The sequence below is a fragment of the Bos mutus genome, chromosome 26, assembly GCF_027580195.1.
Source record: "Bos mutus isolate GX-2022 chromosome 26, NWIPB_WYAK_1.1, whole genome shotgun sequence".
In the NCBI taxonomy this organism is placed as follows: domain Eukaryota; kingdom Metazoa; phylum Chordata; class Mammalia; order Artiodactyla; family Bovidae; genus Bos; species Bos mutus.
The window spans coordinates 13,163,698-13,190,250 of NC_091642.1; the positions used below are offsets into that span (position 1 = coordinate 13,163,698).

Here is a 26,553-nt window from a genome sequence, read left to right on the forward strand (position 1 = left end):
CAATTCTGGAGTCTTGGTATCTGAAGAGAGCTAACTATGAAGGCTGGTAGCACTCCCAAGCAGAGTACTTGGTGAATTTAAAATTTTTATTTATTTATTTTTTTTAGTTGTGGTATGCACACAACTGAATATAGTTCCCTAACCTAGTTAACTATAGTTCCTGGTTTAGTTCCCTAACTAGGAACCGAACCCAAACCCCCTGCATTGGGAGTGTGGAGTCTTAGCCACTGGATCACCAGGGAAGTCCCTACTGTGTGAATTTTTAAGGTGCTGTGTTGGTGTAAGATACCGCTGCTCAACCGGGGGTGATTTTGTCTCCTACCCGCAAGGGTATTCGGCAATGTTGGAGACATCTTCGGTTGTCACAGCTAGGTGTGTGTCCTACTGGCATGGGGAAGGAAGAGGCCTGGGATGCTGTTAAACATCCCCTAAGGTAAAGGACAGCCTCCCATGACACAGATTTATCCTGCCCAATGTGTCACTAGCGCCGAGGGTGAAAATCCCTGCTACAAGGCATTGCTATATTTCTTACATCTTTGGAAGCTATTTTTTGGGGGAGGAGGGGGAAGGGGGTATGTCTCATAAAGTGGAGCACAGTTACTTACATGTATTAGGGTAAACAAAACTCATATACTCTAAAATACATCCTTAATTCTCTCATGTTTTTCTCTGGCATTTTCATTCAAAATGATATAGAAGCAAATTAAATTAAATGATGGCAAGCAAATTAAGAGAGCATTCAAGTCTCCTTGTAGCTGTTGGTCTTTTAAAACTGATGTTCAAGACAGATAATAGAGTGAACGCTTGTTGTAACTCATGTCTGGTTGTCATCTGTGCATATTTGGGGAAATTCCTCATCATCATTCCCAAGTTGAAGTCAGAACTCAAAGTCCCAGCATTTTTGCTATTAGAACTCAGGTATGGGATTCTGTGGCTTCCCTGGTGGCTCAGCGTTAAAGTATCTGCTTGCAATGCAGGAGACACAGGTTCAATCCCTGGGTCAGGAAGGTCCCCTGGAGGAGGGCATGGCAATCCACTCCAATATTGTTGCCTGGAGAATCCCAAGGACAGAGGAGCCTGGCGGGCTACAGTCCATAGGGTCACAAAGAGTTGGACACAAAGGAGTGAATGAGCTCACATACATGAGATCCAGGCTCTGCCACTCAGATGCACTTGACGGAAACTTTCCTTTAGAAATGAGGAACCTAAGGGCACCTGAGCAAGTGGGAGCCCCATTCTGTTGGGCGCGGTACAGAGGTGCTTGGCTTTGGGGAACAGCAATGTCTGCAAGATTGAGTTCCTGATGAAGAATGGCGTTGGCAGAGGTGACAGTGGCCATGGCAGCAGCGTTGTCACAGGCAGGGGATGTGGGTGGAGATTTCTTCATCAAGGCTGGTTTTAGAAGCTGAGTCTTCAGGCTGATCCTCCAATCCTCTCAGCAGTTACAGAAGCGAGCTGCCACTCTTTTCTACTTAAACCAGTAAGAGTGGGTTTGCTGTGTGTCAGGAAGAACTCTGACTGATGCACAAGATTTATCAGTGGTGAGCTTCTTTAAAACCTAGAGTCTTTTTTTAAAAAAATTTATGTTTTTGACATTTAGCTTTTTAAATTTTTTAATTTATTTGGCTGAGCTGGGTCTTAGTTGAGGCATGCAGGACCTTTGACCTTCATTGTGAGATCTAGTTCTCTGGTCAGGGATGGAACCTGGGTCTCCTGCAGCGGGAGGATGAAGTCTTAGCCCCTGGACCACGAGGTAAGTCCCCTTAAAGTCCTTTAAATAGCCTCCTTTGCTCTAGTAACTTTCTGTGTGTCCAGTTTAGAACCAAAGATCGAATGTCCTCCTTTTTTCCAGGCTCTAGGTGTGGGGCTTCAGAACTTTGGGGAGCAGGTAGAAGACCAGGCTGGAGTAGGAAATGGCAGCCACACCAGTATTCTTGCCTGGGAAATCCCATGGATACAGGAGCCTGGCGAGCTCCAGTCCCTGGGGTTGCAAACAGTTCAGGCATGATTGAGCAACTATCACTCACTCACTTATTGTTGACACCCTGACTGCTAACTCAAGATCCTATTTCTTGTTTCTAGTTGAGTGGGTGATTCTGAGGCAGGCTCCAGGTTAGAGCTTTCCTCCTGTTCATATTTCATGGGGCACGAAGAAGTGGGCATCAGGTTGGAGACTTATAGCTGTTAGCATTTCTTGAGATAAGGGATAGATGGGCTCCAGTTAAGGCATTTACAATCAGCCTCCTGTTTACCATCTGAAATGGAAGTGACAACAGAAACAGGGTGAATAGCCAGTGTTTGTCTCTTGTAAACACCTTAAGGTAATAGTCATGGCAATAGTCAAGGTAATAGTCATGGCAAGGACAAAGAGGGGCAAAACTCTGTTTAAGAAAAGGCTTAAGGGACTCCACTCCCCCTCTTTTGGGACACGGGAGACTCTGCATGCACAGAAAGGCTCCTTGTGGGTCAAAAGTCAGGGGATAACACCAAGCCATAATGAATCTTGCTCCTCCCAGAAACCTTCACCTCGAGATCCATCTTAGTTGAGGGGTACATGTGCACTCAGGGGAGGGTCCTAGGTAGATCAGATGTGGAAAAAGAAACCATATAATTGGCCTGAAGGAAGACAAAGACCCAGAAGAACTGATCCATATAAATGACTTAATCACCTCTTTACTTCGCTCCTCCTCACTAGGGGGAACACCCACACCCTTTCTCTCTGGGTGTGCATCTCTGCCTTGCTTTTGTCAAAACTAAACTGTTTCTCTGTGAGCTCTCCCACTTGCTGTTATGCTATGTCTCATAATAAACTTTGTACCTGCATTTACAGTTTCTGCCTCTTTAATAAATGCATTTTTCCCTAGATGCAAAGATACAGGGAAAAATAGCTTCTAGCCTTTGCTGGTCTGATGGCTAGGATTGTTAGTTCTTATCCAGAGTTTCCAGGTTCAATTCCTGGGCAGAGAATTAAGATCTTACTTCAGGCCACCTCTTACTGCTGCCTCATGGAGATCAATTAATGTAAAAACAATTATGAAAAAAGCAAAATAAAAAGAAATTATTTAAATAAGCAGCTGTGGGAATGCAAACTAGTACAGCCACTATGGAGAACAGTGTGGAGATTCCTTAAAAAACTGGAAATAGAACTGCCTTATGATCCAGCAATCCCACTGCTGGGCATACACACTGAGGAAACCAGAAGGGAAAGAGACATGTGTACCCCAATGTTCATTGCAGCACTGTTTATAATAGCCAGGACATGGAAGCAACCTAGATGTCCATCAGCAGATGAATGGATAAGAAAGCTATGGTACATATACACAATGGAGTATTACTCAGCCATTAAAAAGAATACATTTGAATCAGTTCTAATGAGGTGGATGAAACTGGAGCCTATTATACAGAGTGAAGTAAGCCAGAAGGAAAAACACCAATACAGTATACTAATGCATATATATGGAATTTAGAAAGATGGTAACAATAACCCTGTATACAAAACAGCAAAAGAGACACTGATGTATAGAACAGTCTTTTGAACTCTGTGCGAGAGGGAGAGGGTGGGATGATTTGGGAGAATGGCATTGAAACATGTATAATATCATATTTGAAACGAGTTGCCAGTCCAGGTTCGATGCACGATACTGGATGCTTGGGGCTGGTGCACTGGGACGACCCAGAGGGATGGTATGGGGAGGGAGGAGGGAGGAGGGTTCAGGATGGGGAACACATGTATACCTGTGATGGATTCATTTTGATATTTGGCAAAACTAATACAATTATGTAAAGTTTAAAAATAAAATAAAATTTAAAAATAAATAAATTAATTAATTAAGCAGCTATAAGTAGATATGTTAAGACCAAAAAGAATTCAAAATCAAGAATCCCCAGAGATTGCTAATTTACTAAATCCACAGGGCTTTTCCATTTTACCATTGGGTTTTTTAGAGTAGCTGCACCCTGAGATTATTTTCATGGGTCCCTCCACTAGCTGATTCTGTTTCTAGAAAAGTCTGCCCCAGACTGTAAACTCTTTGAGAGCAGAGACTATGTCTTATTCATCTTTCTTTCACTCAATGCACTCTGTCCAGGACTTGTCACCTAACAGATGAATCATAAATAGTTGTTGAATTTGCAGGTTTTATCGTCCCCTTTTCCTGTCATACCCCAACTCCTCATGTTACTCTGGGGTGTGAAGTTTCCTGTCACACCCCAACTCCTTGTGTTACTCTGGGGGGTTACCCACTCCTTTTCTGGGGAGCTAGCCTAACTTCAGTAAAGATAGAAAAAAGACAAGACTTTGTTAGTCTAGTTACAAGATTAGGTAATCAGCAGGAATCTACACTATAAAAGGAAGGTGTGTTTGTCTTGTAGATGTTCTACTCTGAGGCCATACCTGCAGGGATCTAGTGATTCCCTGGGTCCTGTCCAAAGCCTGCCTGAAGTAATCATGGCTTGATAGGTGACTAGAGAGAAAAGTAAAGGGTTACCTTACTCTATCTTCTGAATTCCACCTGCATGAGAGGTCATCTGATAGTAAGTTTTCTTTCTAGAAAGTTTCTGTTCCTTCTCATCCTCCCAGAGCTAAGGACCTTGTCAAGAGCTTTTGCATGAGTTTGGTTAGAGAAAACCTAGGGGTTGCCTAGGCATCCGGGCCCACGAGTGGGGACCCACAGTGAAGCTAGATTAAAATGAGACAGACATAAGATGTATGCCCCATGCATCACTTTAGAGATGACTCTGGGGTAGAGGACACAAGACCATTTGGGACTCCTTTTGATTTTTGGTGGGGTGAGAAGAAAAGGCTAACAAAAGAAAGATTTCTGGCCAGAAAAGTAGCATGTAAGCCTCCACTCTGTGCTTATGCAAAGCTAGACTGAAGAGTTAAAAAACAAGTAGTATGTGTGTGACAGAGCTAGAAGGAATAATTATTATGTCTGGAGTCGGGGATGAAAAAAAAAAACACAACATTTTCCCAAAGCACACGGGGTTTTCTTGGCCTTTGTATGTGATGCTGCGTTAGTTCTCACACTGCCTGTAACAGGCTCTTCTCACCTGTCAGTGGTCAGCCTGCCACGCTGAGTCAGCTCAGTCTGAGGAGCCCCGGGGTGCCTGGCTCTTGGAACACACACAGGACAGGCTCAGAAGACAAAACTCAAGTCTGGGGGAGCATCTCTTACGTTATTGCCTGGACTTAAGTTTCAAACACTGCTCTCTCCTCCCTGGTAATGAAAAAAATGATCTCTAGTGGCTTCTGCTAAAAAAAATTAAAACATGATCTCAAATATTTTCTTCTAAGTTTGGGCTAATTGCCATATATCAGCATGAACTCAGCTGCCATGAAATCTCCGGTGTCCTTAAGCAGGCTTCCCAGACTCTTTGCCTTTGTTGTCTCTGCCTCTGTCTTCTGTTCTCTACCTCCTATTGCCTATTGTCATCAAAAAGCATAATACCATCCTCTAAGTTCATACAGCCCAAAGTTGTGTCTCCTACATGGGATATAAGTAAGGGATATTTCAGGTGAGGCATAAAGATCTGTTTAACTCAAACATGATAGAGGTAGCATTGTAACTAAATTTGTTAGCGCTCCTTTAATAAACCACTGTGGGGGAGGGGTTCACTATTTTTATTTATTTTTTATTTTTTTTTTTTTTTTTTTTTTTTTTTTTATTTCTTTCTTTTTTTTTTCTTCTCTTTATTAGGTTGGCACTAGTTCTTCTTCTTTTTTTTTTTTTAATTTAATATATTCCTTACAAATTTAAGAACCCATCCTGAACCCTCCTCCCTCCTCCCTCCCCATACCATCCCTCTGGGTCGTCCCAGTGCACCAGCCCCAAGCATCCAGCATCGTGCATTGAACCTGGACTGGCATCTCGTTTCATACATGACATTTCACATGTTTCAATGCCATTCTCCCAAATCTTCCCACCCTCTCCCTCTCCCACAGAGTCCATAAGCCTGTTCTATACATCACTGTCTCTTTTGCTGTCTCGTATACAGGGTTATCGTTACCATCTTTCTAAATTCCATATATATGCGTTAGTATACTGTATTGGTGTTTTTCCTTCTGGCTTACTTCACTCTGTATAATAGGCTCCAGTTTCATCCACCTCATTAGAACTGACTCAAATGTATTCTTTTTAATGGCTGAGTAATACTCCATTGTGTATATGTACCATAGCTTTCTTATCCATTCATCTGCTGATGGACATCTAGGTTGCTTCCATGTCCTGGCTATTATAAACAGTGCTGCGATGAACATTGGGGTACACGTGTCTCTTTCCCTTCTGGTTTCCTCAGTGTGTATGCCCAGCAGTGGGATTGCTGGATCATAAGGCAGTTCTATTTCCAGTTTTTTAAGGAATCTCCACACTGTTCTCCATAGTGGCTGTACTAGTTTGCATTCCCACCAACAGTGTAAGAGGGTTCCCTTTTCTCCACACCCTCTCCAGCATTTATTATTTGTAGACTTTTGGATCGCAGCCATTCTGACTGGTGTGAAATGGTATCTCATAGTGGTTTTGATTTGCATTTCTCTGATAATGAGTGATGTTGAGCATCTTTTCATGTGTTTGTTAGCCATCTGTATGTCTTCTTTGGAGAAATGTCTATTTAGATCTTTGGCCCATTTTTTGATTGGGTCATTTATTTTTCTGGAGTTGAGCTGTAGGAGTTGCTTGTATATTTTTGAGATTAGTTGTTTGTCGGTTGCTTCATTTGCTATTATTTTCTCCCATTCTGAAGGCTGTCTTTTCACCTTGCTAATAGTTTCCTTTGATGTGCAGAAGCTTTTAAGTTTAATTAGGTCCCATTTGTTTATTTTTGCTTTTATTTCCAATATTCTGGGAGGTGGGTCATAGAGGATCCTGCTGTGATGTATGTCAGAGAGTGTTTTGCCTATGTTCTCCTCTAGGAGTTTTATAGTTTCTGGTCTTATGTTGAGATCTTTAATCCATTTTGAGTTAAACCACTGTGGGGGAGGGGTTCACTATTTTTATTAAATCCCATCAGAACTCACTTATATTTTCTGTTTGCGCAGATATGTCTGTCTTGGATTCAGAGGCAGGAAAATACAGTAGTGGAGGGTTTGGCTCCAGAACCTGGCAAGTTGAAGTTGAGATTCCAGCCCCACTGCTTTTCAATTGTACCATCATGGTTAGTTGCTTAGCCTTGAAGTACCAGTTACCTCATTTGTAAAATGAGCATAATAGTAATTTTGAGGGGAATTTCCTGGCTGTCCAGTGGTTAGGACTCTGCACTTTCCCTGTGGAGGGCATGGGTTTGATCCCTGGTTGGGGAATTAAGATTCCACAAGCTCTGTGGTGCAGCCCAAAGAAACCCAATAGTTTTGAGGGGGTCAAATGAGATAAGGCATGTGAAGTACTTAGCACAGTGCGTGGCATGTAAAATGCCCTCAAGAAATGGTGGCTATTTTTAGCCATTCAATCAAAAAGGATATTTATTTGGTATCTGCTGTGTTCAGACATATCGTAGGTACCAAAATGCTTCAAGACATTGGCCCCTGCCTGTAAAGAGTTTACATCAGGGGTCATGGAGGCAGGGGAGGAAACACTTCCACAATTTCAAAGGTAGAATGTAATAAAGGACAGAAAGATCATGAAAGGGAGAAGACCTTGAAGACAAGGTAACCTTTGAATTGGGCATTGTAGCATGTGAAGAATGTGAGTTGTGTGGGGATGAAGCAATTGGTATTCTACAGAAAGGGAATAAACCCCAAGAGAGATGATGAACAGGAATGGTGAGGTCGTGTCTGTGTCCAGCAGGCTAGCGTGGTCTGAATATAGGGAGTGAGACAGGTGGGAAGCAGACCAAAAAAAAAAAAAAAAAAAAGAGGGAAGATCAGAATAAAAGGGCATGCTGATTGGAAATGCCATGCTAAAGCTCTAGTCTTTGTTTGATGGGCCATTAAAGGCTTTTGGGGAATAGGAGGCCTCCCAGGTGGCACAGTGGTAAAGAACCCATCTGCCAATGCAGGAGACTCTAGGACACATGGGTTTGATCCCTGGGTGGGAGGATCCCCTAGAGAAGGAAATGGCAACCCACCCCAGTATTCTTGCCTGGAGAATCCCATGGATAGAGGAGCCTGATGGGCTACAGTCCATAGGGTCGCAAAGAGTTGGACATGACTGAAGCGACTTAGAATGTCCAAAAAAAAAAAAATGCACCTCAAATCGTTTTTCAACTCTGTTACCACAATTTCCTCTGCTAAAGATATTTTGAAGCAAAAAAGTGCCTTGCCTTTTGGGTACATAAAACCCTGTTGATGAACATGATGAGAAAGATCGAAAGGCATGTTGCAGTTCATGAGGTTGCCAAGAGTTGGACACGACTTAGTGACTGAATAAAAAGGGATTAGTCAGGCACAGATTGTATTTTATTTTGAAGTTTGCTTTTTTTTTTACTATCATACTTTCTCTTTAGCTATAACTAGATAAAGTGATTATAACTCAGAGCATGTGGGTTTAGAATAAATTCAGGTGCATAAAATTGGATTGCCTTTGTTCCCATGTTGACTTTTCTCCCTGTATGAGTGATCACTTGAATTTGGAGAGTGAAATAATTTTACTTCTTTCCAGCCTCATGGGAATATCTGCAGTCAGAAGACAGAGTACAGGGCTTGTGAAAGAGGGAATAATAAAGTTCCATCCTCTGGGGAAAGGAAAGAAAAGGTGAAGGGAGGAGATGTCTTCAAAGGAGGGAGGCTACAAAGCCTCCTTCCTGCTTCCCCCAACTTGGTCCAGATTAATTTGTATTTCAGTGAGGATGTAATACTGCTAAAGATTTTATGTAACTTTTAAGCCTCCTAGATGTTTGTTACTTTTGTTATCCTCATGGAAACCGTGCAATTACTAAAATGTGGTGACGAGGCCTTAGGTGTTTATTTAAGGATGGAGAGGGTGGGGTCCCAGAACTTATATTCCATACTGGTATTGTCAGGGAGATGAAGAATAGAGCCTGGTAGTCAAGAAAGAGTGAAGAGTAGGGGAGGAGGTGGTAGTGGAGTAGTGAGGGGCAGGTATTGAAGTGTGCCTGCTGCACAAAGGCTGCGTTTTCTGACCTAAGGAGATAAAACCCAGTGCTGTCAATGGCACTGTGAGCAGTGACCTATAGCAGGAGCCAAGTCACTCCGGGCCATCGGCCTCCACTCCACCCTACTGCTCTTGGAGTCTGCAGCCCGGCCCAGGATGTAGGCAGCGAGGCAGCTCTTTGAACTAGGCTAGGGACCAGGTCCCTCCTCCAAATGCGACGGACACAGAAGAGGGGCTGAACTCCCTGTTTATGCGCTCCCAGGCACGCCCGAGCCGCGCAGCCACGGCCGCGGGAGCTGTCCGCGGTGCTGAACAATTTTCTTGGGCTTGATCGGACCCGTGACTCGGCATCGCGTCGCCAGCTTAGGCAAAGGGCTCAGTGCGTCCCGGGGAGCGCGAGCCCCCTAAGGTCTGCGGCTAGTTCCAAGCGCTGCAATTTAAATCCCTGACAGAACTACCTATGCGACTCTCTTAACCCGAGCCAAGACTCAAGGCAGGATCCGGCTTTTAAGGACGAGTCCCTCATCTCTCCCCTACATCCCGTAGATATCTCAATCCCCCACCCCATTTCCTGCCCTGCGACTTCCTTACGGAAACGGCACCAGGTCGTCCCGAGAGCCAGACAGTTCACGCCTCTCATCTCCCTAGTTTACTGCACTCCCCTCCAGAGCGGGACTCTCCCAGGACGCAGCAAGCTCCCACAATATAGATTCTTCCCTGACCCTCCGGCCCAGGTTTCTGGCCCCTTCTTCCTTTTCTGTTTCTACTATCCTTCTCCTATTTCTCAAAGCACCGAGTTGGGAGGTGCGAGCTCCGCCCCTATTTTCCCTACAAGGGCACGCTGTTGTGGGGGCGGGGCGAAGGGGAGGTGCTTCCAGCCCCTCTCAAAAGCCGCGAGTCCACTGGGAACTCGAATCTTTTCAGCTCCGCGGAGTAGCCTGCACCACCGTCTGGGTGGAGGACCTCCAGGGACAGCCAGGATTCTACCTCTCTTTCTCCGGAGAGCTTTCCCATCCGTCAAGCCCCAGTCACCAGGTAGGACTGCGCTTGGGTCTGGCTTGTGGGGACTGTAGGGGCTCCAAATAGAGTGGAAGGCATTTAAATAACCTATGCACATCTAACCACCCCTAGATTTCATTTTACAGAGGTGGGGGTGACAGCACTTTAAATTTTGTTGATTATTTATTGTGGCCTGTCATTCTAAAGGGAATATTTGAGTAATTAAGGTGTGTGTGTGTGTTGAGGGGGGAGACGGTTGGCGTAGGAGGGGACTGAAAGAGAATGGGAGGTGACAGACTCTGATTATCTTTGGACAGGTGGCTATGGCCTCATTGCCCACTCAGGGTCCAGCGGCCCCTGACTTATTTTCTGGGCTGCTGCCTGCAGCTTCAAGTCCGGTCAACCAGAGCTCAGAGGCGGTGGTGGGCAATGGGTCGGCGGCTGGTCCAGGCTCCCAGGCCATCACGCCGTTCCAGAGCCTGCAGCTGGTGCATCAGCTGAAGGGGCTGATTGTGCTGCTCTACAGCATCGTGGTGGTCGTGGGGCTTGTGGGCAACTGCCTGCTGGTGCTGGTGATCGCACGGGTGCGTCGGCTGCACAACGTGACCAACTTTCTCATCGGTAACCTGGCCCTGTCCGACGTGCTCATGTGCGCCGCCTGCGTCCCTCTCACGCTGGCCTACGCATTCGAGCCACGCGGCTGGGTGTTCGGCGGCGGCCTGTGTCACCTGGTCTTCTTCTTGCAGCCGGTCACCGTCTACGTGTCGGTGTTCACGCTCACCACCATCGCGGTGGACCGCTACGTCGTGCTGGTGCACCCGCTGCGCCGGCGCATCTCGTTGCGCTTCAGCGCCTACGCGGTGCTGGCCATCTGGGCGCTGTCCGCGGTGCTAGCACTGCCGGCCGCCTTGCACACCTACCACGTGGAACTCAAGCCGCACCGCGTGCGCCTCTGCGAGGAGTTCTGGGGGTCCCAGGAGCGCCAGCGCCAGCTCTACGCTTGGGGGCTGCTGCTCGTCACCTACCTGCTCCCCCTGCTGGTCATCCTCCTGTCTTACGTCCGGGTGTCGGTGAATCTCCGGAACCGCGTGGTTCCGGGCTGCGTGACCCAGAGCCAGGCCGACTGGGACCGCGCGCGACGCCGCCGCACCTTCTGCCTGCTGGTGGTGGTTGTGGTGGTGTTCGCCGTCTGCTGGCTGCCGCTGCACGTCTTCAACCTGCTGCGGGACCTCGACCCGCACGCCATAGACCCCTACGCCTTCGGCTTAGTGCAGCTGCTCTGCCACTGGCTGGCCATGAGCTCCGCCTGCTACAACCCCTTCATCTACGCCTGGTTGCACGACAGCTTCCGCGAGGAGCTCCGCAAACTGTTGCTGGCCTGGCCCCGCAAGATTGCTCCGCACGGCCAGAGCATGACAGTCAGCGTGGTGATCTGATGCCACTGTGCCAGGCCTTGGGGAACTCCAGTCCAGTGGTCTCCGGAGGGTGCCCACCCGGAGGCCGGACTGGAGAGATTATTCCAGAGCTAGGCTAATACTAAACTAATATGGCTCCAAACTGCCAGCCCACCCCTCTCGTCCCTCTGTCTTACCTTGTATTTGTGTCACTGTAAAATGTTACGTAGGCTTTGATAAAACTCATGCTTTGCTTGGAGGAGGCCAGGGAGAACAAAAGAGATTTTACTGTTTTCTCCTTTTACCACTGAAGGCCAAACAAAGCTCTTTCCCCTGGTTCAGATAATATTTCAGAAACGTGACTGTTTTCCTTGCTTTCCTTTCTGCTTGTTCCATAGGGAGTGAAGGAGCAATAAGCATGGGGTTTAAAATGGCTGGTTGGGGTTGGTAAAGCTTTTCAGGTTGCTTTTTAAAAAGGACTCACCTGAGATATAATACAGAATAGTGCTTAGTCCATTCAAACCCATTACCTTCTAGGATTCCAGGGAAACATGTATTACAAATCTGTAACTAGAATTTCAGCATTTCCTGAACAAGAGCTTTATATGCCAAAGGGATTTTCACTTTAAATCCACTTGCATTTATAGCACAAAATACTTACAAATCACCTTCAAGAGGTTTTGCTATTGTTTTCTCTCTTCCTTATCCCCCAATTGCTGTTTGAAAATGATGAGATAAATTAGTTGATGAAGAGATAGATAACACAGGAGTAAAGTGGAAAAGGTTCACACAAGGGGAAATACAACTGCACAGGACAGACTATCTGTGTGTATGTTTGTGTATATACACAACTAGTGTTTGCCACAAGGCACACACTCAAATATTTGGTTTTCTGAATGCTCAATGTAAACTGTGAGCTGTAACACACTCTTGTATTCTCTAATTGATCTTGCAACAAATCAACAGCTGTGAACTGACTGCTCAGCACCTGCTCTGTGGTGACACACTTGGAGCGTGATCAACTCAGAATACAAGGACTAGGAGAAGCTTGCTGAAAGCCAGGACAGAAAAATAACCTGCTGCCCACAGGATGTACAGATCAAACATGTGATTCCTTCCAGGGTTAAGGGAATAGGGGAAGACTGTTGGGCCATGATACCAGGCTGCTAATTCTTACCCTAACATCCCAAGAGTTCTTTAAATGAGGACAAGTGCCCTGGGACAAGAGTTTCCACATTGATGTTGGAAAAGTGATCATGGCAGTGAAGGCAGGAGTCTTGGGAAATGATTCATGATATGCAGCTGTCAGATTAACCCTTGCAGCATATGGGGCATAGACTGGTGTCTGCAGCCATTCAGTTACCAACCGGAAGATGCCAGTACTACCCCAGCTCACTGAACAGCAGAATCAGTGTTTTCCCACCTCTCCCCTTCTCTTAGTCTCAGTGAACTCATTCACTCAGTAAAGTGTGCCCTTAAAGGAAGGGAAAGAGGAGGTGATTTGGGGATGACAAGGATTAAATCCTATTGCTCTGATGTCAGTAGCCACAATGGAGAGTGGTTCCATTCACAGTTGGGTTAGTTAGCAATATGAATCTTTTTAAATCAAATTAACTTTTATTTTAAATTAATTTTTATTGGCATATGTTGCTTTACAAGTAATGTGCATCTTTAGTATCTATCTATCTATCTATATATATATATATCTAGACTTTTCACAGCATGGGGAATGGCAGGAAAAAGCTGGAGAAAGAAAAAGGCAGGTGAACTTGGGACATACCAGTTACCTTTGATAATGGCACTCAAACTAACTTTCAGCTCCATCTTTGGATGTGGAGAACAAAGAGCCTGTGCTCTAGCAATGTGACCCACCCACAGCATTAGGTCACCCCTCCCCCACCCCAAATGACCTCCTCTCCCAGGATCCCAGGGACTGATTCCTGTGTTTCCAGCAGCTCTACTGTTTGGAAGACTCAAGATAAGACATTTCCTGTTTCCTCAGATCATACTTTGGTTTGGTATGTGTGGAGAGTGAAAAGAATGGGGAACAGGGTGGAATTAGTCAGGGAGGAATTCAGTTAATTGTGGTCTCTTCTTTGGAGGGTTCGAGTCACTGGTTTCAGCCCTGACTGCTCCTAGAATTACCGGGGGAGTTCTCAAAAACCATCAGTGCCTAGGCCATGCTGCTGCTGCTGCTGCTGCTAAGTCACTTCAGTCATGTCCGGCTTTGTGTGACCCCATAGACAGCAGCCCACCAGGCTCCCCCGTCCCTGGGATTCTCCAGGCAAGAACACTGGAGTGGGTTGCCATTTCCTACTCCAATGCATGGAAGTGAAAAGTGAAAGGGAAGTCCGACTCTTCGCAACCCTATGGACTGCAGCCCACCAGGCTCCTCCGTCCATGGGATTTTCCAGGCAAGAGTACTGGAGTGGGGTGCCATCACCTTCTCCAGCCTAGGCTGTATCCCCAGCCAATTGATTAAAGATGGAGATTGGGCACCAGCATTTTTTCAAAGCATTTCAGGTGATTTTAACACATAACAAAGGTTAAACACCTTAAGAATGATCCTATTTCCAATGAATTTCAGAAACATCCGAGTGAAGCTTTGGGAATACGCTATTAGCCTTTAGACAATACTTGATGGATTACATAGAGGTAAATCTTATAATCAGAATACATAGGTATCTATTCAACAGTTTCCTTACACATCTGTGTGTAAGGCTCTGTATGAGTCCAGTCAGTTGTTTTTTTTAAGTATCGTTATTCAACTTTAGGTTGATGGCATTATAAAGTTATACACCATGAATTATTCTTAGTTGCTGGCATGTTTAAAAATTTGAAATGTTCCTGGATAGTTTAAGTCAACTGTGAGAGAACAGTATCCTCATTAATTACTAGAAAAGCTCTCACAAGTTTCTATCGTGCCTACAACTTCAGTTAAATTTTTTTAACATGTATGTGGACTTTATGGAGAGCCTAAAGAGGTTGAAGAATCACTGTGTTTATAGACATCTTTACAAATTATGCACATTGGCAACTGAACAGCAACTAATTAATTCTTACCCCATCTGAAGTGTACTTGAGACTTGTTTGACTACAAAACAAACTGACCAAACACATCTCCAGAAATGAGTCCTGGAGAAATCCAATAGGGCTGAGGTAGAACTTTTAATTTGATATAGTAATTCATTTTAGTTAATACCAAGTATCCAGTCCTTTTCCTGCAAGGAGTTGTAAAGCTGGGAATGGGGCCAGCCTACTACTTGGCACCAGCCCTTTCTGAGACTCATGGGAGGTTCTGTAATCCTCTTTGTAAGAATTGTCACCAAGTCTTATTTTTGGCAGCCAACCAATAGATTTATCTCATTAAATTGGCTGGGGAGTGTTTCAATATGTGTTGGCCACAGTTACCCAGAAATAGCAGTTGTAAGAAATGCTAAAGTACATTCCAGTTGATGTAACCTCCCTGAATTTTCAGTCTGTCTATTGGGGGGTGTTAAGTTCCCAGTTTATTTTCTCACATTGATTAGTTCACCACCTCTGTCCTGTGGCTTGCATTCCTGAACATCTAGTAGTCTTACAAACATAAGGTATGGAGCTGATGCCAAGAACGTGGCTAGATCTGGAGTGAACCCAAGGTCCATCCTACAGATGAGAGGTTAAGAGCACATTTACTCTCCAAGGTAGGTCCCTAATTGATTTCTCTTCATAAGCTAATGTCTTTGTTACATGCATAAGATGCCTTTGTGGCTGACTCACCATGCGAAGCTCTTCAGGCTAGGGCTTGTACTGTCTTTCATACATTGTAGGTACTCAGTTCAGTTCAGTCGCTCAGTCATGTCCAACTTTTTGCGACCCCATGAATCACAGCATGCCAGGCCTCCCTGTCCATCACCATCTCCCAGAGTTCACTCAAACTCACGTCCATCAAGTCGCTGATGCCATCCAGCCATCTCATCCTCTGTCATCCCCTTCTCCTCCTGCCCCCAATCCCTCCCAGCATTAGGGTCTTTTCCAATGAGTCAACTCTTCACATGAGGTGGCCAAAGTATTGGAGTTTCAGCTTTAGCATCAGTCCTTCCAATGAACACCCAGGATTTATCTCCTTTAGGATGGACTGGTTGGATCTCCTTCCAGTCCAAGGGACTCTCAAGAGTCTTCTCCAACACCACAGTTCAAAAGCATCAATTCTTCGGCGCTCAGGCTTCTTCACAGTCCAACTCTCACATCCATACATGACCACTGGAAAACCATAGCCTTGACTAGACGGACCTTTGTTGGCAAGGTAATATCTCTGTTTTTTAATATGCTGTCTAGGTTGGTCATAACTTTCCTTCCAAGGAGTAAGCGCCTTTTAATTTCATGGCTGCAGTCACCATCTGCAGTTATTTTGGAGCCCCCCCAAAAATAAAGTCTGACACTGTTTCCACTGTTTCCCCATCTATTTCCCATGAAGTGATGGGACCAGATGCCATGATCTTCGTTTTCTGAATGTTGAGCTTTAAGCCAACTTTTTCACTTTCTTCTTTCACTTTCATCAAGAGGCTTTTGAGTTCCTCTTCACTTTCTGCCATAAGGGTGGTGTCATCTGCATATCTGAGGTTATTGATATTTCTCCCGGCAATCTTGATTCCAGCTTGTGCTTCTTCCAGCCCAGCGTTTCTCATGATGTACTCTGCATAGAAGTTAAAGAAGCAGGGTGACAATATACAGCCTTGACGTACTCCTTTTCCTATTTGGAACCAGTCTGTTGTTCCATGTCCAGTTCTAACTGTTGCTTCCTAGCCTGCATACAGGTTTCTCAAGAGGCAGGTCAGGTGGTCTGGTATTCCCATCTCTTTCAGAATTTTCCACAGTTTGTTGTGATGCACACAGTCAAAGGCTTTGGCATAGTCAATAAAGCAGAAATAGATGTTTTTCTGGAACTCTCTTGCTTTTTCCATGATCCAGTGGATGTTGGCAATTTGATCTCTGGTTCCTGTGCCTTTTCTAAAACCAGCTTGAACATCTGGAAGTTCATGGTTCACGTATTGCTGAAGCCTGGCTTGGAAAATTTTGAGCATTACTTTACTAGCGTGTGAGATGAGTGCAATTGTGCGGTAGTTTAAGCATTCTTTGGCCTTGCCTTTCTTTGGGATTGGAATGAAAATTGACCTTTTCCAGTCCTGTGGCCACTGCTGAGTTTTCCAAATTTGCTGGCATATTGAGTGCAGCACTTTCACAGCATCATCTTTCAGGATTTGAAATAGCTCATTAAATCAGTAGAACAGTCTCCAGCCATGGGATTAATAAACCAAGCCAGTTACACACACAGTCTAACTGTATACAACCTCAGGATGGCCAGGATCCAATCAAGGATATATCATACCAAAGAGAACATGCTACTCAATCTAGACTTGCCAATTTCAGGAAGTTCCAGGAATGAGCTATTCATTTGGGACCTTCTATGACCCCCTGGCCCTAACCTCAGTAATGATACTTCATTACATGGCACCAAGTTTTGTGTTCTCCAAGACTGCGTGTATCTAAATCCTTCTATATCATCACAAAGCTTAATCATTATTTAAATGTTAGAATTTAATTACTCCCACATATAACTTGAGAAATTTAAAAACATTCAACACATGGGTCTATAAACAAAATTTAATCATCTATTTTCAAAACCATTCATGACAGCATCATAAACAGAATTTTTGGTACATCTGCAATAAGACTTAAAAGTAGATTTATGCACCCCTTACCAGGGATTTTTTTTTTTTTGCAAAGTGAGATAAGCCAGTGTGTAAAAGATGTTGAAAATGTGAAATATTTATTTGGAAGGATGAGAGTTGCAATCTTGATGTGTTAAAAAACTGTACATTCCTAGTCAGCCTTTGGAAGTAGAAAATCTTATTTTGAACATTGAATATGTACACTGCAACAGGTTTTGAATTGTTCTCCTGTGGTTTCCAAGTCAATTCCTCTTCATTTCCTACTATTTCTGTATTCTGCCTTTCCCCCCTTCTACGTCTCCATATTATCTATGAATACCTTTGATCTGATGCTCCCTCTGGCCCAGTGAAGGGGAGGTGATGGGATTCAAGCTTCCATCTTGTCAAGGAGACACCCTGGCTAATCCCCTTGCGGAGAGCAGGCTTCAACCAATGAGTCAGGGGCATCTGCCTGTTGAGTTTCTTGCCTACTCTGGGTCTTGGTCCTCATATGATTAATGTTTCACAGGCAAGTACCAGGCAGAGGCGGAAAACAGGAGCTCGCACAGAATCTCTGCAGGGTCCTTGACATGATAAATTTCATGGGGAGCTCTCAAGAGGGGTCTAACAATGAAAGGTCAAATGTATTTCATTTTGATGTTTGGGGCTGTAGTGAGAAAACCTGAGCTAGAAAAAGCAAAGGACAGTCTCTTCCTCAAAGCCTTTCCTGCCTTCCTCCCTCAGCTCTCAAAAAAAATCCTCTTCTTGACTTGCTGATGACTAAATATCCTGGCTCCAGAACTCGTCTCCTTCTGGAATGACATTTAATGAGGTATGGAAAGTTACACCTTTTCCTCCCACCACACATACTCAGTTATCACCAAGAAATGAAGGAAGTCTTTTGAGCTAGGAAACTGAAATAAAAACGTCAGGCCTGAGCTCTGGGTTAGAAGTCAGGTGCTGGATTTCTTCCCTAGCCCAGAATGGCACCTCTGGGTCTCCATCCCAGGAGGCTGGCCCAGTCACCTGGGTGGGAGGTGCAGTGCTGTAGTATAACCCAGGGTGGTCAGATCCGTGGCCTGGCCACTGTGGTTGTGCCACAGGTAGCTTCCTGGTGAAGCCAGTCCTTCTGAGGCTGCTGCCCATTGCAGGGCAAATGCTGGGGAGGGGGGCACAGTGACCTCTTCATTATTATTAATACAAAGAAGACCAAGAGCAGTAGTAGGTGAAAAAGTGGAGTGTTTGTGAATGTCTTCAATGGCCATAACTGTTTCTTTACGACAAGCCTGTATTTATACCTGTATCTTTTTACCCCAGTCTCCTCCAGCAAATCCTGTCCCCCTTTCCTTTTCTGTGATATAATTACAGTGCTTGTGGGCATTTCTGCAGAAAACATTATATTCTGGGAGAAGGGTTCTTGTGGAGGCTTAGAGTGAGACTAATAATAAGCATCTGGCTATGCACCAAATGACTAGCGGGAACACACTGTGCTTCTGCTTGACCTGGCTCCATCAGGGGCACCCACGGGCCTGTCACTTGGCTCAGCAAGCGTACAGCAAAGGTGGTGGAGATCTGAGTGGAGGAGGAGCATGCCAGGCCTGGAGGAAGGTCACTGTGGGGGCCCAGGAGTCAGGTATGGGGAGGAGTTAAAGGAAGGTTAAGCCCTACCCACACACGTCTAGAATCACCACCAGTGCCTCCAGCCCCTGTCAGGGTACAGGGCTCCCGGCGAGCCACTCCTGTGCCCACACGGGTGCCATGACATTGGCCTACGTCTTGCAGTGTGTCCTCTCAGAATCCAGTGCCTTCCTCTTGACCTCGAGGTCCTCCGGCAGCCCGGCCACCGCTCTGTGTTCAGCTTGCTGTCCTCACCTGGGTCTCTGAAGTTGATGGCATTCCTGCTGCACAGCCGTGGGTACTGGTGGCGCTACTGACCTCGTCCTGGGCAAGAGTGCCAAGCCTGCACTGATGGCACGTCGTGGTCGACTTTGACGTCGCCTCTGTGTCACCTCTGGTGAAGGCTTTCGGTCTTCCCAGGCCCTCTCTGAGCGCGGCCCAGCCCCCAGGCAGAGCGCTGGAGCACGGATGTCGGACCGTCAGCTGCTCCTCTCTGCGGCCCGGGACCTCTTCGGCCCCTTCTCCCAGCCCCTGTGTGTATTTCACCTGCTCCAGCAGTCCCATCCCCAGAGCTCTTTCATATCCTGCAACAGCTCTGCCCCTAGCGCAGCTGTCATCTGTGCCCCCCACCCCCACGATGCTCGCCAGTTCTTGCCCAACTGGGGTCTTGCTTTCAGCCTCCGTCCTTTGCCTCTCTCCCTCACCCTTCTACTCCCCGGACCCAAGGGAGGCCAGCAGCCATATCTGGGATCTCAGTCGCCTTCCCTTGCCCTTTCACCGGCCCCAGCTGGGCCCTGTATGGAGGCAGGCGAGCCGTGTAGGTAGGTACCAGGCAGGTGGGACCAGGAGCACCCGCGGTTCTCTGAGAGACCCTGGCATAGGAGATACTTGGAGAAGATGGACTCAGGAGGTCAGCGGGGAGCTTCTGCCCTGGGCAGCTGTAGGTCCAGCCCTGGCAGGGAGGAGCCAAGCTCTGGAGTTCCTCTCCGCGGCAGGTCCTGTAGCCTTACTCTTAAGCGATCCACACTTAGATACTTAGGCGTCCTTGGAACGCTCTGAAAACGAAGTCTGGTTTCCAAGCAGGAAATCAGAAGCTCCGGGATGGTTGAGCTCTTGCCTGCGCGCAAGTAGGTGGGCATCCCGCCGCCACGGCTTGGGGGTGGGGTAAAGGAGAAGGGGCTTCTTGGAGCGTGCTGGGCCCGCTGTCCTGTTTCTGGCCTGACTGCGGCCACCTGTCATTTGCCTATTTCCTGAGCATTCTATCTGAAAGGAAAGGAACACGAAACCACTTATTCTGTGTATGTTGGTGGAGACTTAAGCCTTCCGACTCCCTGTGGGGATTGATCAGAACTGAGGGCCGGAAAAGGAAGAAACCGGTTTCGCAGATTTGGGGGAGGAGTCGGTCTTGCGCCGCCTCTCCCTGGTGCGGCGAGTTCGCTGTGCTTTGCTGGGTGCGCAGACCCCGCGGCGCCCCCGCTAGGCCCACAGGTGCTGGGGAGCCGAGGTTTCTGCACCCTGGCAAACACACACTTACCAGTTTCGGCAGAAGAGGGGAAGTAAGCTGGTGGAACAAAAGCAAAAGCCATCTACTGACCCACTCCAGGCAATTATTGATGTAAAGCAATATCTCCTGACAAAAACAGGACCTCCAGGATTGAGAAGTTTGAAAAAAAATTACAAAATCCGCAAACCTTTTTCTTAAAAACGTCATGGATGAAAATTTCCACCCATTATTCTTGGGGGAGTTAATAGTTTGTGCTTTTCTTCCCAGATCCTACCTGGAGCATCCACAAGCATATATGCGTAGTTTATATTTTGTAAAAATGAAATGAAACTGTACAAACTCTTTGTAATTTACTCCCCGGCCAAAATTATAATCAAGAATGTTAATGGAGTGTGGTCTGTAAAAATGCTGAATTGCTGTACACTTGAAACTAATATGATATTGTAAATCAACTGTACCTCAACAACAAAATTATATCGAGAACAGCCTTCCATGTTGGGACGTGGGTGTGGACCTCATTCTAGATTGGCTGACTGAAGAGGAGCCTATGGTCTGGAGGTACCACTGTTCAGTGATTGTTTGCCCAGTGAGTGATACTGGTTGAAGAGACAGCTCTGAGGCTTACAAGGTTCCCAGAGCCCAGCAGGACATGCAGAGCAGTTTCAGTTCATTGTAATCACAGATGCTGAAACGATGCCTCTTGGTCCCAGGGAGGATAAGGTCCTCTGTGGAGCCTTCCCAGAGACTGCTGCCATCTGGGTTGGTTGAGGCTCTTTCTCCTTGTTCCCAGATTTTGCATAGCACCAGATTGTGACTAGTACCACCCCAACTTTTCCCCAGCAAACAGTGGCTGATGTTTATAATCACAACCTAGGGTGAAATTTTCCCAAGAGTTGGGAGATGAGATGGGAATCCTCCACGTGGCCTTGAATCCACAAAGGTCAAAAGTCCATGAGGGAGTGAAGTACTGAATTGTTATTTGTGTCTGACTCTTTGCGACCCCATGGACTGCAGCATGCCAGGCTCCCCCATCATTTAATATCTCCTGGAGTTTGCTCAAATCCATGTCCACTGAGTCAGTGATGCTATCTAACCATTGTATCCTCTGCTGCCGTCTTCTTCTTCTGCCTTCAATCTTTCCCAGGATTAGAGTCTTTTCCAATGAATCATCTCTTCACATCAGGTGGCCAAAGTATTGGAGCTCCAGCTTCAGCATCAGTCCTTCCAATGAATATTCAGAGTTGATTTCCTTTAGGATCGACTAGTTTGATCTCCTTGCAGTTCAAGAGACTCTCAAGAATCTCCTCCAGTACCATAGTTACGAAGTATCAATTTTTCCATGCACAGCCTTCTTGATGGTCCAACTCTCACATCCATACATGACTACTGGAAAAACCACAGTTTTGATTATATGGACCTTTGTGAAGTATTCAATACTTTACCTTATTTGACCACAGGTGAGGATTTCAGTCAGGATGTTGACACTGTAGGAGGGTTCATTGACAAAGGAGCTAATTACAAGGGTGAGGTGTAGGGAAGCATGAGGAACGGTAGATGGTAGAAGAAGAGGATTCTGTGGACAGGACGGGTGGGAGGGGGTGCTGAAACTCCAAGAGGCAGAGTCGTTGAGAGACCACCTGTAGAGGAGCAGTGTCCTCAGTGGAAGACTAGAGTCAGCCCAAGGAGCCAGGGGAAAAGCAAGTTCACAAGAAACTAGAATGCTCTCTACACATGTCTGAATGTCACCAAAGTGATGCATAAGGAGAAGCTATAAGGCATAGTTGGGGCTGAGGCAGAAAAGAAGGAGAGATGACCTCAATGGAGGTAGGTTACCTTTATTCAGCCAAGGAAGGGCGACAGTCAGCCTAACGACCAGGCTGAGTACGAGAGGGATCAGGGAGGCTTCATATTTAAAGGGAGGTTTGGGGAAGCGATAAAGGAAATGTTCAGTTAAGTTCAGTCGCTCAGTCATGTCCAACTCTTTGCGACCCCATGAATCGCAGCACGCCAGGCCTCCCTGTCCATCACCAACTCCCAGAGTTCACTCAGACTCATGTCCATCGAGTCAGCAATGCCATCCAACCATCTCATCCTCTGTCGTCCCCTTCTCCTCCTGCCCCCAATCCCTCCCAGCATCAGAGTCTTTTCCAATGAGTCAACTCTTCACATGAGGTGGCCAAAGTACTGGAGTTTCAGCTTTAGCATCATTCCTTCCAAAGAAATCCCAGGGCTGATCTCCTTCAGAATGGACTGGTTGGATCTCCTTGCAGTCCAAGGGACTCTCAAGAGTCTTCTCCAATACCACAGTTCAAAAGCATCAATTCTTCGGTGCTCAGCCTTCTTCACAGTCCAACTCACATCCATACATGACCACGGGAAAAACCATAGCCTTGACTAGACGGACCTTTGTTGGCAAAGTAATGTCTCTGCTTTTGAATATGCTATCTAGGTTGGTCATAACTTTCCTTCCAAGGAGTAAGCATCTTTTAATTTCATGGCTGCAGTCACCATCTGCAGTTATTTTGGAGCCCAGAAATATAAAGTCTGACACTGTTTCCACTGTTTCCCCATCTATTTGCCATGAAGTGATGGGACCAGATGCCATGATCTTAGTTTTCTGAATGTTGAGCTTTAAGCCAACTTTTTCACTCTCTACTTTCACTTTCTTCAAGAAGCTTTCGAGTTCCTCTTCACTTTCTGCCATAAGGGTGGTGTCATCTGCATATCTGAGGTTATTGATATTTCTCCTGGCAATCTTGATTCCAGCTTGTGCTTCTTCCAGCCCAGCGTTTCTCATGATGTACTCTGCATATAAGTTAAATAAGCAGGGTGACAATATACAGCCTTGACGTACTCCTTTTCCTATTTGGAACCAGTCTGTTGTTCCATGTCCAGTTCTGACTGTTGCTTCCTGACCTGCATATAGATTTCTCAAGAGGCAGATCAGGTGGTCTGGTATTCCCATCTCTTTCAGAATTTTCCACAGTTTATTGTGACCCACACAGTCAAAGGCTTTGGCATAGTCAGTAAAGCAGAAATAGATGTTTTTCTGGAACTCTCTTGCTTTTTCCATGATCCAGTGGATGTTGGCAATTTGATCTCTGGTTCCTGTGCCTTTTCTAAAACCAGCGTGGACATCAGGAAGTTCACGGTTCACATATTGCTGAAGCCTGGCTTGGAGAATTTTGAGCACTACTTTACTAGCGTGTGAGATGAGTGCAATTGTGCGGTAGTTTGAGCATTCTTTGACCTTGCCTTTCTTTGGGATTGGAATGAAAACTGACCTTTTCCAGTCCTGTGGCCACTGCTGAGTTTTCCAAATTTGCTGGCATATGAGTGCAGCACTTTCACAGCATCATCTTTCAGGATTTGAAATAGCTCAACTGGAATTCTATCACCTCCACTAACTTTGTTCGTAGTGATGCTTTCTAAGGCCCACTTGACTTCCCATTCCAGGATGTCTGGCTCTAGGTGAGTGATCGCACCATCGTGATTATCTTGGTCTTGAAGATCTTTTTTGTACAGTTCTTCTGTGTATTCTTACCACCTCTTCTTAATATCTTCTGCTTCTGTTAGGTCCATACCATTTCTGTCCTTTATCGAGCCCATCTTTGCATGAAATGTTCCCTTGGTATCTCTAATTTTCTTGAAGAGATCTCTAGTCTTTCCCATTCTGTTGTTTTCCTCTATTTCTTTGCATTGATCACTGAGGAAGGCTTTCTTATCTCTCCTTGCTATTCTTTGGAACTCTGCAGTCAGATGCTTATATCTTTCCTTTTCTCCTTTGCCTTTCACTTCTCTTCTTTTCACAGCTATTTGTAAGGCCTCCCCAGACAGCCATTTTGCTTTTTTGCATTTCTTTTCCATGGGGATGGTCTTGATCCCTGTCTCCTGTACAATGTCACGAACCTCATTCCATAGTTCATCAGGCACTCTATCTATCAGATCTAGGCCCTTAAATCTATTTCTCACTTCCACTGTATAATCATAAGGGATTTGATTTAGGTCATACCTGAATGGCCTAGTGGTTTTCCCTACTTTCTTCAATTTCAGTCTGAATTTGGCAATAAGGAGTTCTTGAGCTGAGCCACAGTCAACTCCTGGTCTTGTTTTTGTTGACTGTATAGAGCTTCTCCATCTTTGGCTGCAAAGAATATAATCAATCTGATTTCGGTGTTGACCATCTGGTGATGTCCTTGTGTAGAGTCTTCTCTTGTGTTGTTGGAAGAGGGTGTTTGTTATGACCAGTGCATTTTCTTGGCAAAACTCTATTAGTCTTTGCCCTGCTTCATTCTGTATTCCAAGGCCAAATTTGCCTGTTACTCCAGGTGTTTCTTGACTTCCTGTTTTTGCATTCCAGTCCCCTATAATGAAAAGGACATCTTTTTTGGGTGTTAGTTCTAAAAGGTCTTGTAGGTCTTCATAGAACCATTCAGCTTCAGCTTCTTCAGCGTTACTCGTTGGGGCATAGACTTGGATTACTTTGATATTGAATGGTTTGCCTTGGAAACAAACAGAGATCATTCTGTTGTTTTTGAGATTGCATCCAAGTACTGCATTTTGGACTCTTTTGTTGACCATGATGGCTACTCCATTTCTTCTGAGGGATTCCTGCCCACAGTAGTAGATATAATGGTCATCTGAGTTAAATTCACCCATTCCAGTCCATTTTAGTTCTCTGATTCCTAGAATGTCGACATTCACTCTTGCCATCTCCTGTTTGACCACTTCCAATTTGCCTTGATTCATGGACCTGACATTCCAGGTTCCTATGCAATATTGCTCTTTACAGCATCGGACCTTGCTTCTATCACCAGTCACATCCACAGCTGGGTATTCTTTTTGCTTTGGCTCCATCCCTTCATTCTTTCTGGAGTTATTTCTCCACTGATCTCCAGTAGCATATTGGGCACCTACTGACCTGGGGAGTTCCTCTTTCAGTATCCTATCATTTTGCCTTTTCATACTGTTCATGGGGTTCTCAAGGCAAGAATACTGAAGTGGTTTGCCATTCCCTTCTCCAGTGGACCACATTCTGTCAGATCTCTCCACCATGACCCGCCCATCTTGGGTTGCCCCACGGGCATGGCTTAGTTTCATTGAGTTAGACAAGGCTGTGTTCCTAGTGTGATTAGATTGACTAGTTTTCTGTGAGTATGGTTTCAGTGTGTCTTCCCTCTGATGCCCTCTTGCAACACCTACCGTCTTACTTGGGTTTCTCTTACCTTGGGCATGGGGTATCTCTTCACGGCTGCTCCAGCAAAGCACAGCCATTGCTCCTTACCTTGGACTAGGGGTATCTCCTCACCACCGCCCCTCCTGACCTTCAACGTGGGATAGCTCCTCTAGGCCCTCCTGCGCCCGCGCAGTCACGGCTCCTTGGACATGGGGTCGGACCTCCCTGCCACCGCCCCTGGCCTCGGGCATGGGGGCATGGGGTAGCTCCTCCCAGCCGCCACCCCTTACCTCAGACGTGGGGTAGCTCCTCTTGGCCGTTCCTGCGCCATCGCAGTCTGGCACTCTCGGCCACTGCCCCTGACCTCGGACGTGGGGTAATGTTAGGCAGGACATTTTGGGTAATCTTTAGTTGAGATGGCATTTGTAGTTGAACAGGGGTTGGGAGGTTTTGGACAGGGGGTTATAAGTCCCTTGGGCACGGGTGATAAGTCCCAGGCAGATGTAGTGGGTGGGAGGTTTCTGGGCAGGGGGTGATAAGTCCCACCATCCGGGAGAATAAGGGCGGGACTTAAAGTTTGATTTTTGTTTTCCCCAAAGTTAGATGATTCAGCAAAGGCCTTTGAGACCGTTGTTTTCTTTTCTAGGCCCAAGGACTCCTTCAGAAGCCATGTGAATTTGGCAGAGGAGCCATTCCCAAATGGCCTTGGTGATCAAAGAAGACTTCATGAATGAAGTTGCATTTGAGCCAGATTTTGAAAGAAACACAGGATCATAAGCAGTGCAGAGAGTGATGGTGGAAAAGCTTGTTATGGGCCAGAAAGAGTGGTAGCAAAGCAAAAATGGTGATGCAAGGGGATAAAGCAATCCCCTTTATGGCTCACTGACCAGAAATGGGTGACATACCTTTATCTGCAAAGGAGTCTGGGGAAGAAACCCTTTTCTATCTTTTATAATGGGAGATTCACAATGATTATTGGCTTATTGAGCCCACAGTGACTGTCTGAGTCCAGGGGTCAGCATCTCGTTAGGTCTTATTCCATATTCAGGGAAGAGATGAAATGGCACACATCATTTATTGGGTTCTGGAAAGTAGCAAACTGCAGCTTGTGGAGTATCTGCTTACT

At 45.9% G+C, this 26,553-nt stretch overlaps 1 protein-coding gene across 1 annotated transcript; it reads left to right on the plus strand.

The window, feature by feature from the left end:
* Window positions 1-10,369: 10,369 nt before the first annotated feature.
* PRLHR (prolactin releasing hormone receptor) lies at window positions 10,370-11,482 on the plus strand. The gene has a single exon (XM_014480462.2). It carries the CDS (start codon window positions 10,370-10,372, stop codon window positions 11,480-11,482), a length of 1,113 nt encoding a protein of 370 aa, XP_014335948.1.
* The last annotated feature ends 15,071 nt before the right edge of the window (window positions 11,483-26,553 follow it).

Excerpts from the sequence above, each read along its gene's own strand:
- PRLHR (XM_014480462.2), top strand. The coding sequence starts at position 10,370 with ATGGCCTCATTGCCCACTCAGGGTCCAGCGGCCCCTGACTTATTTTCT.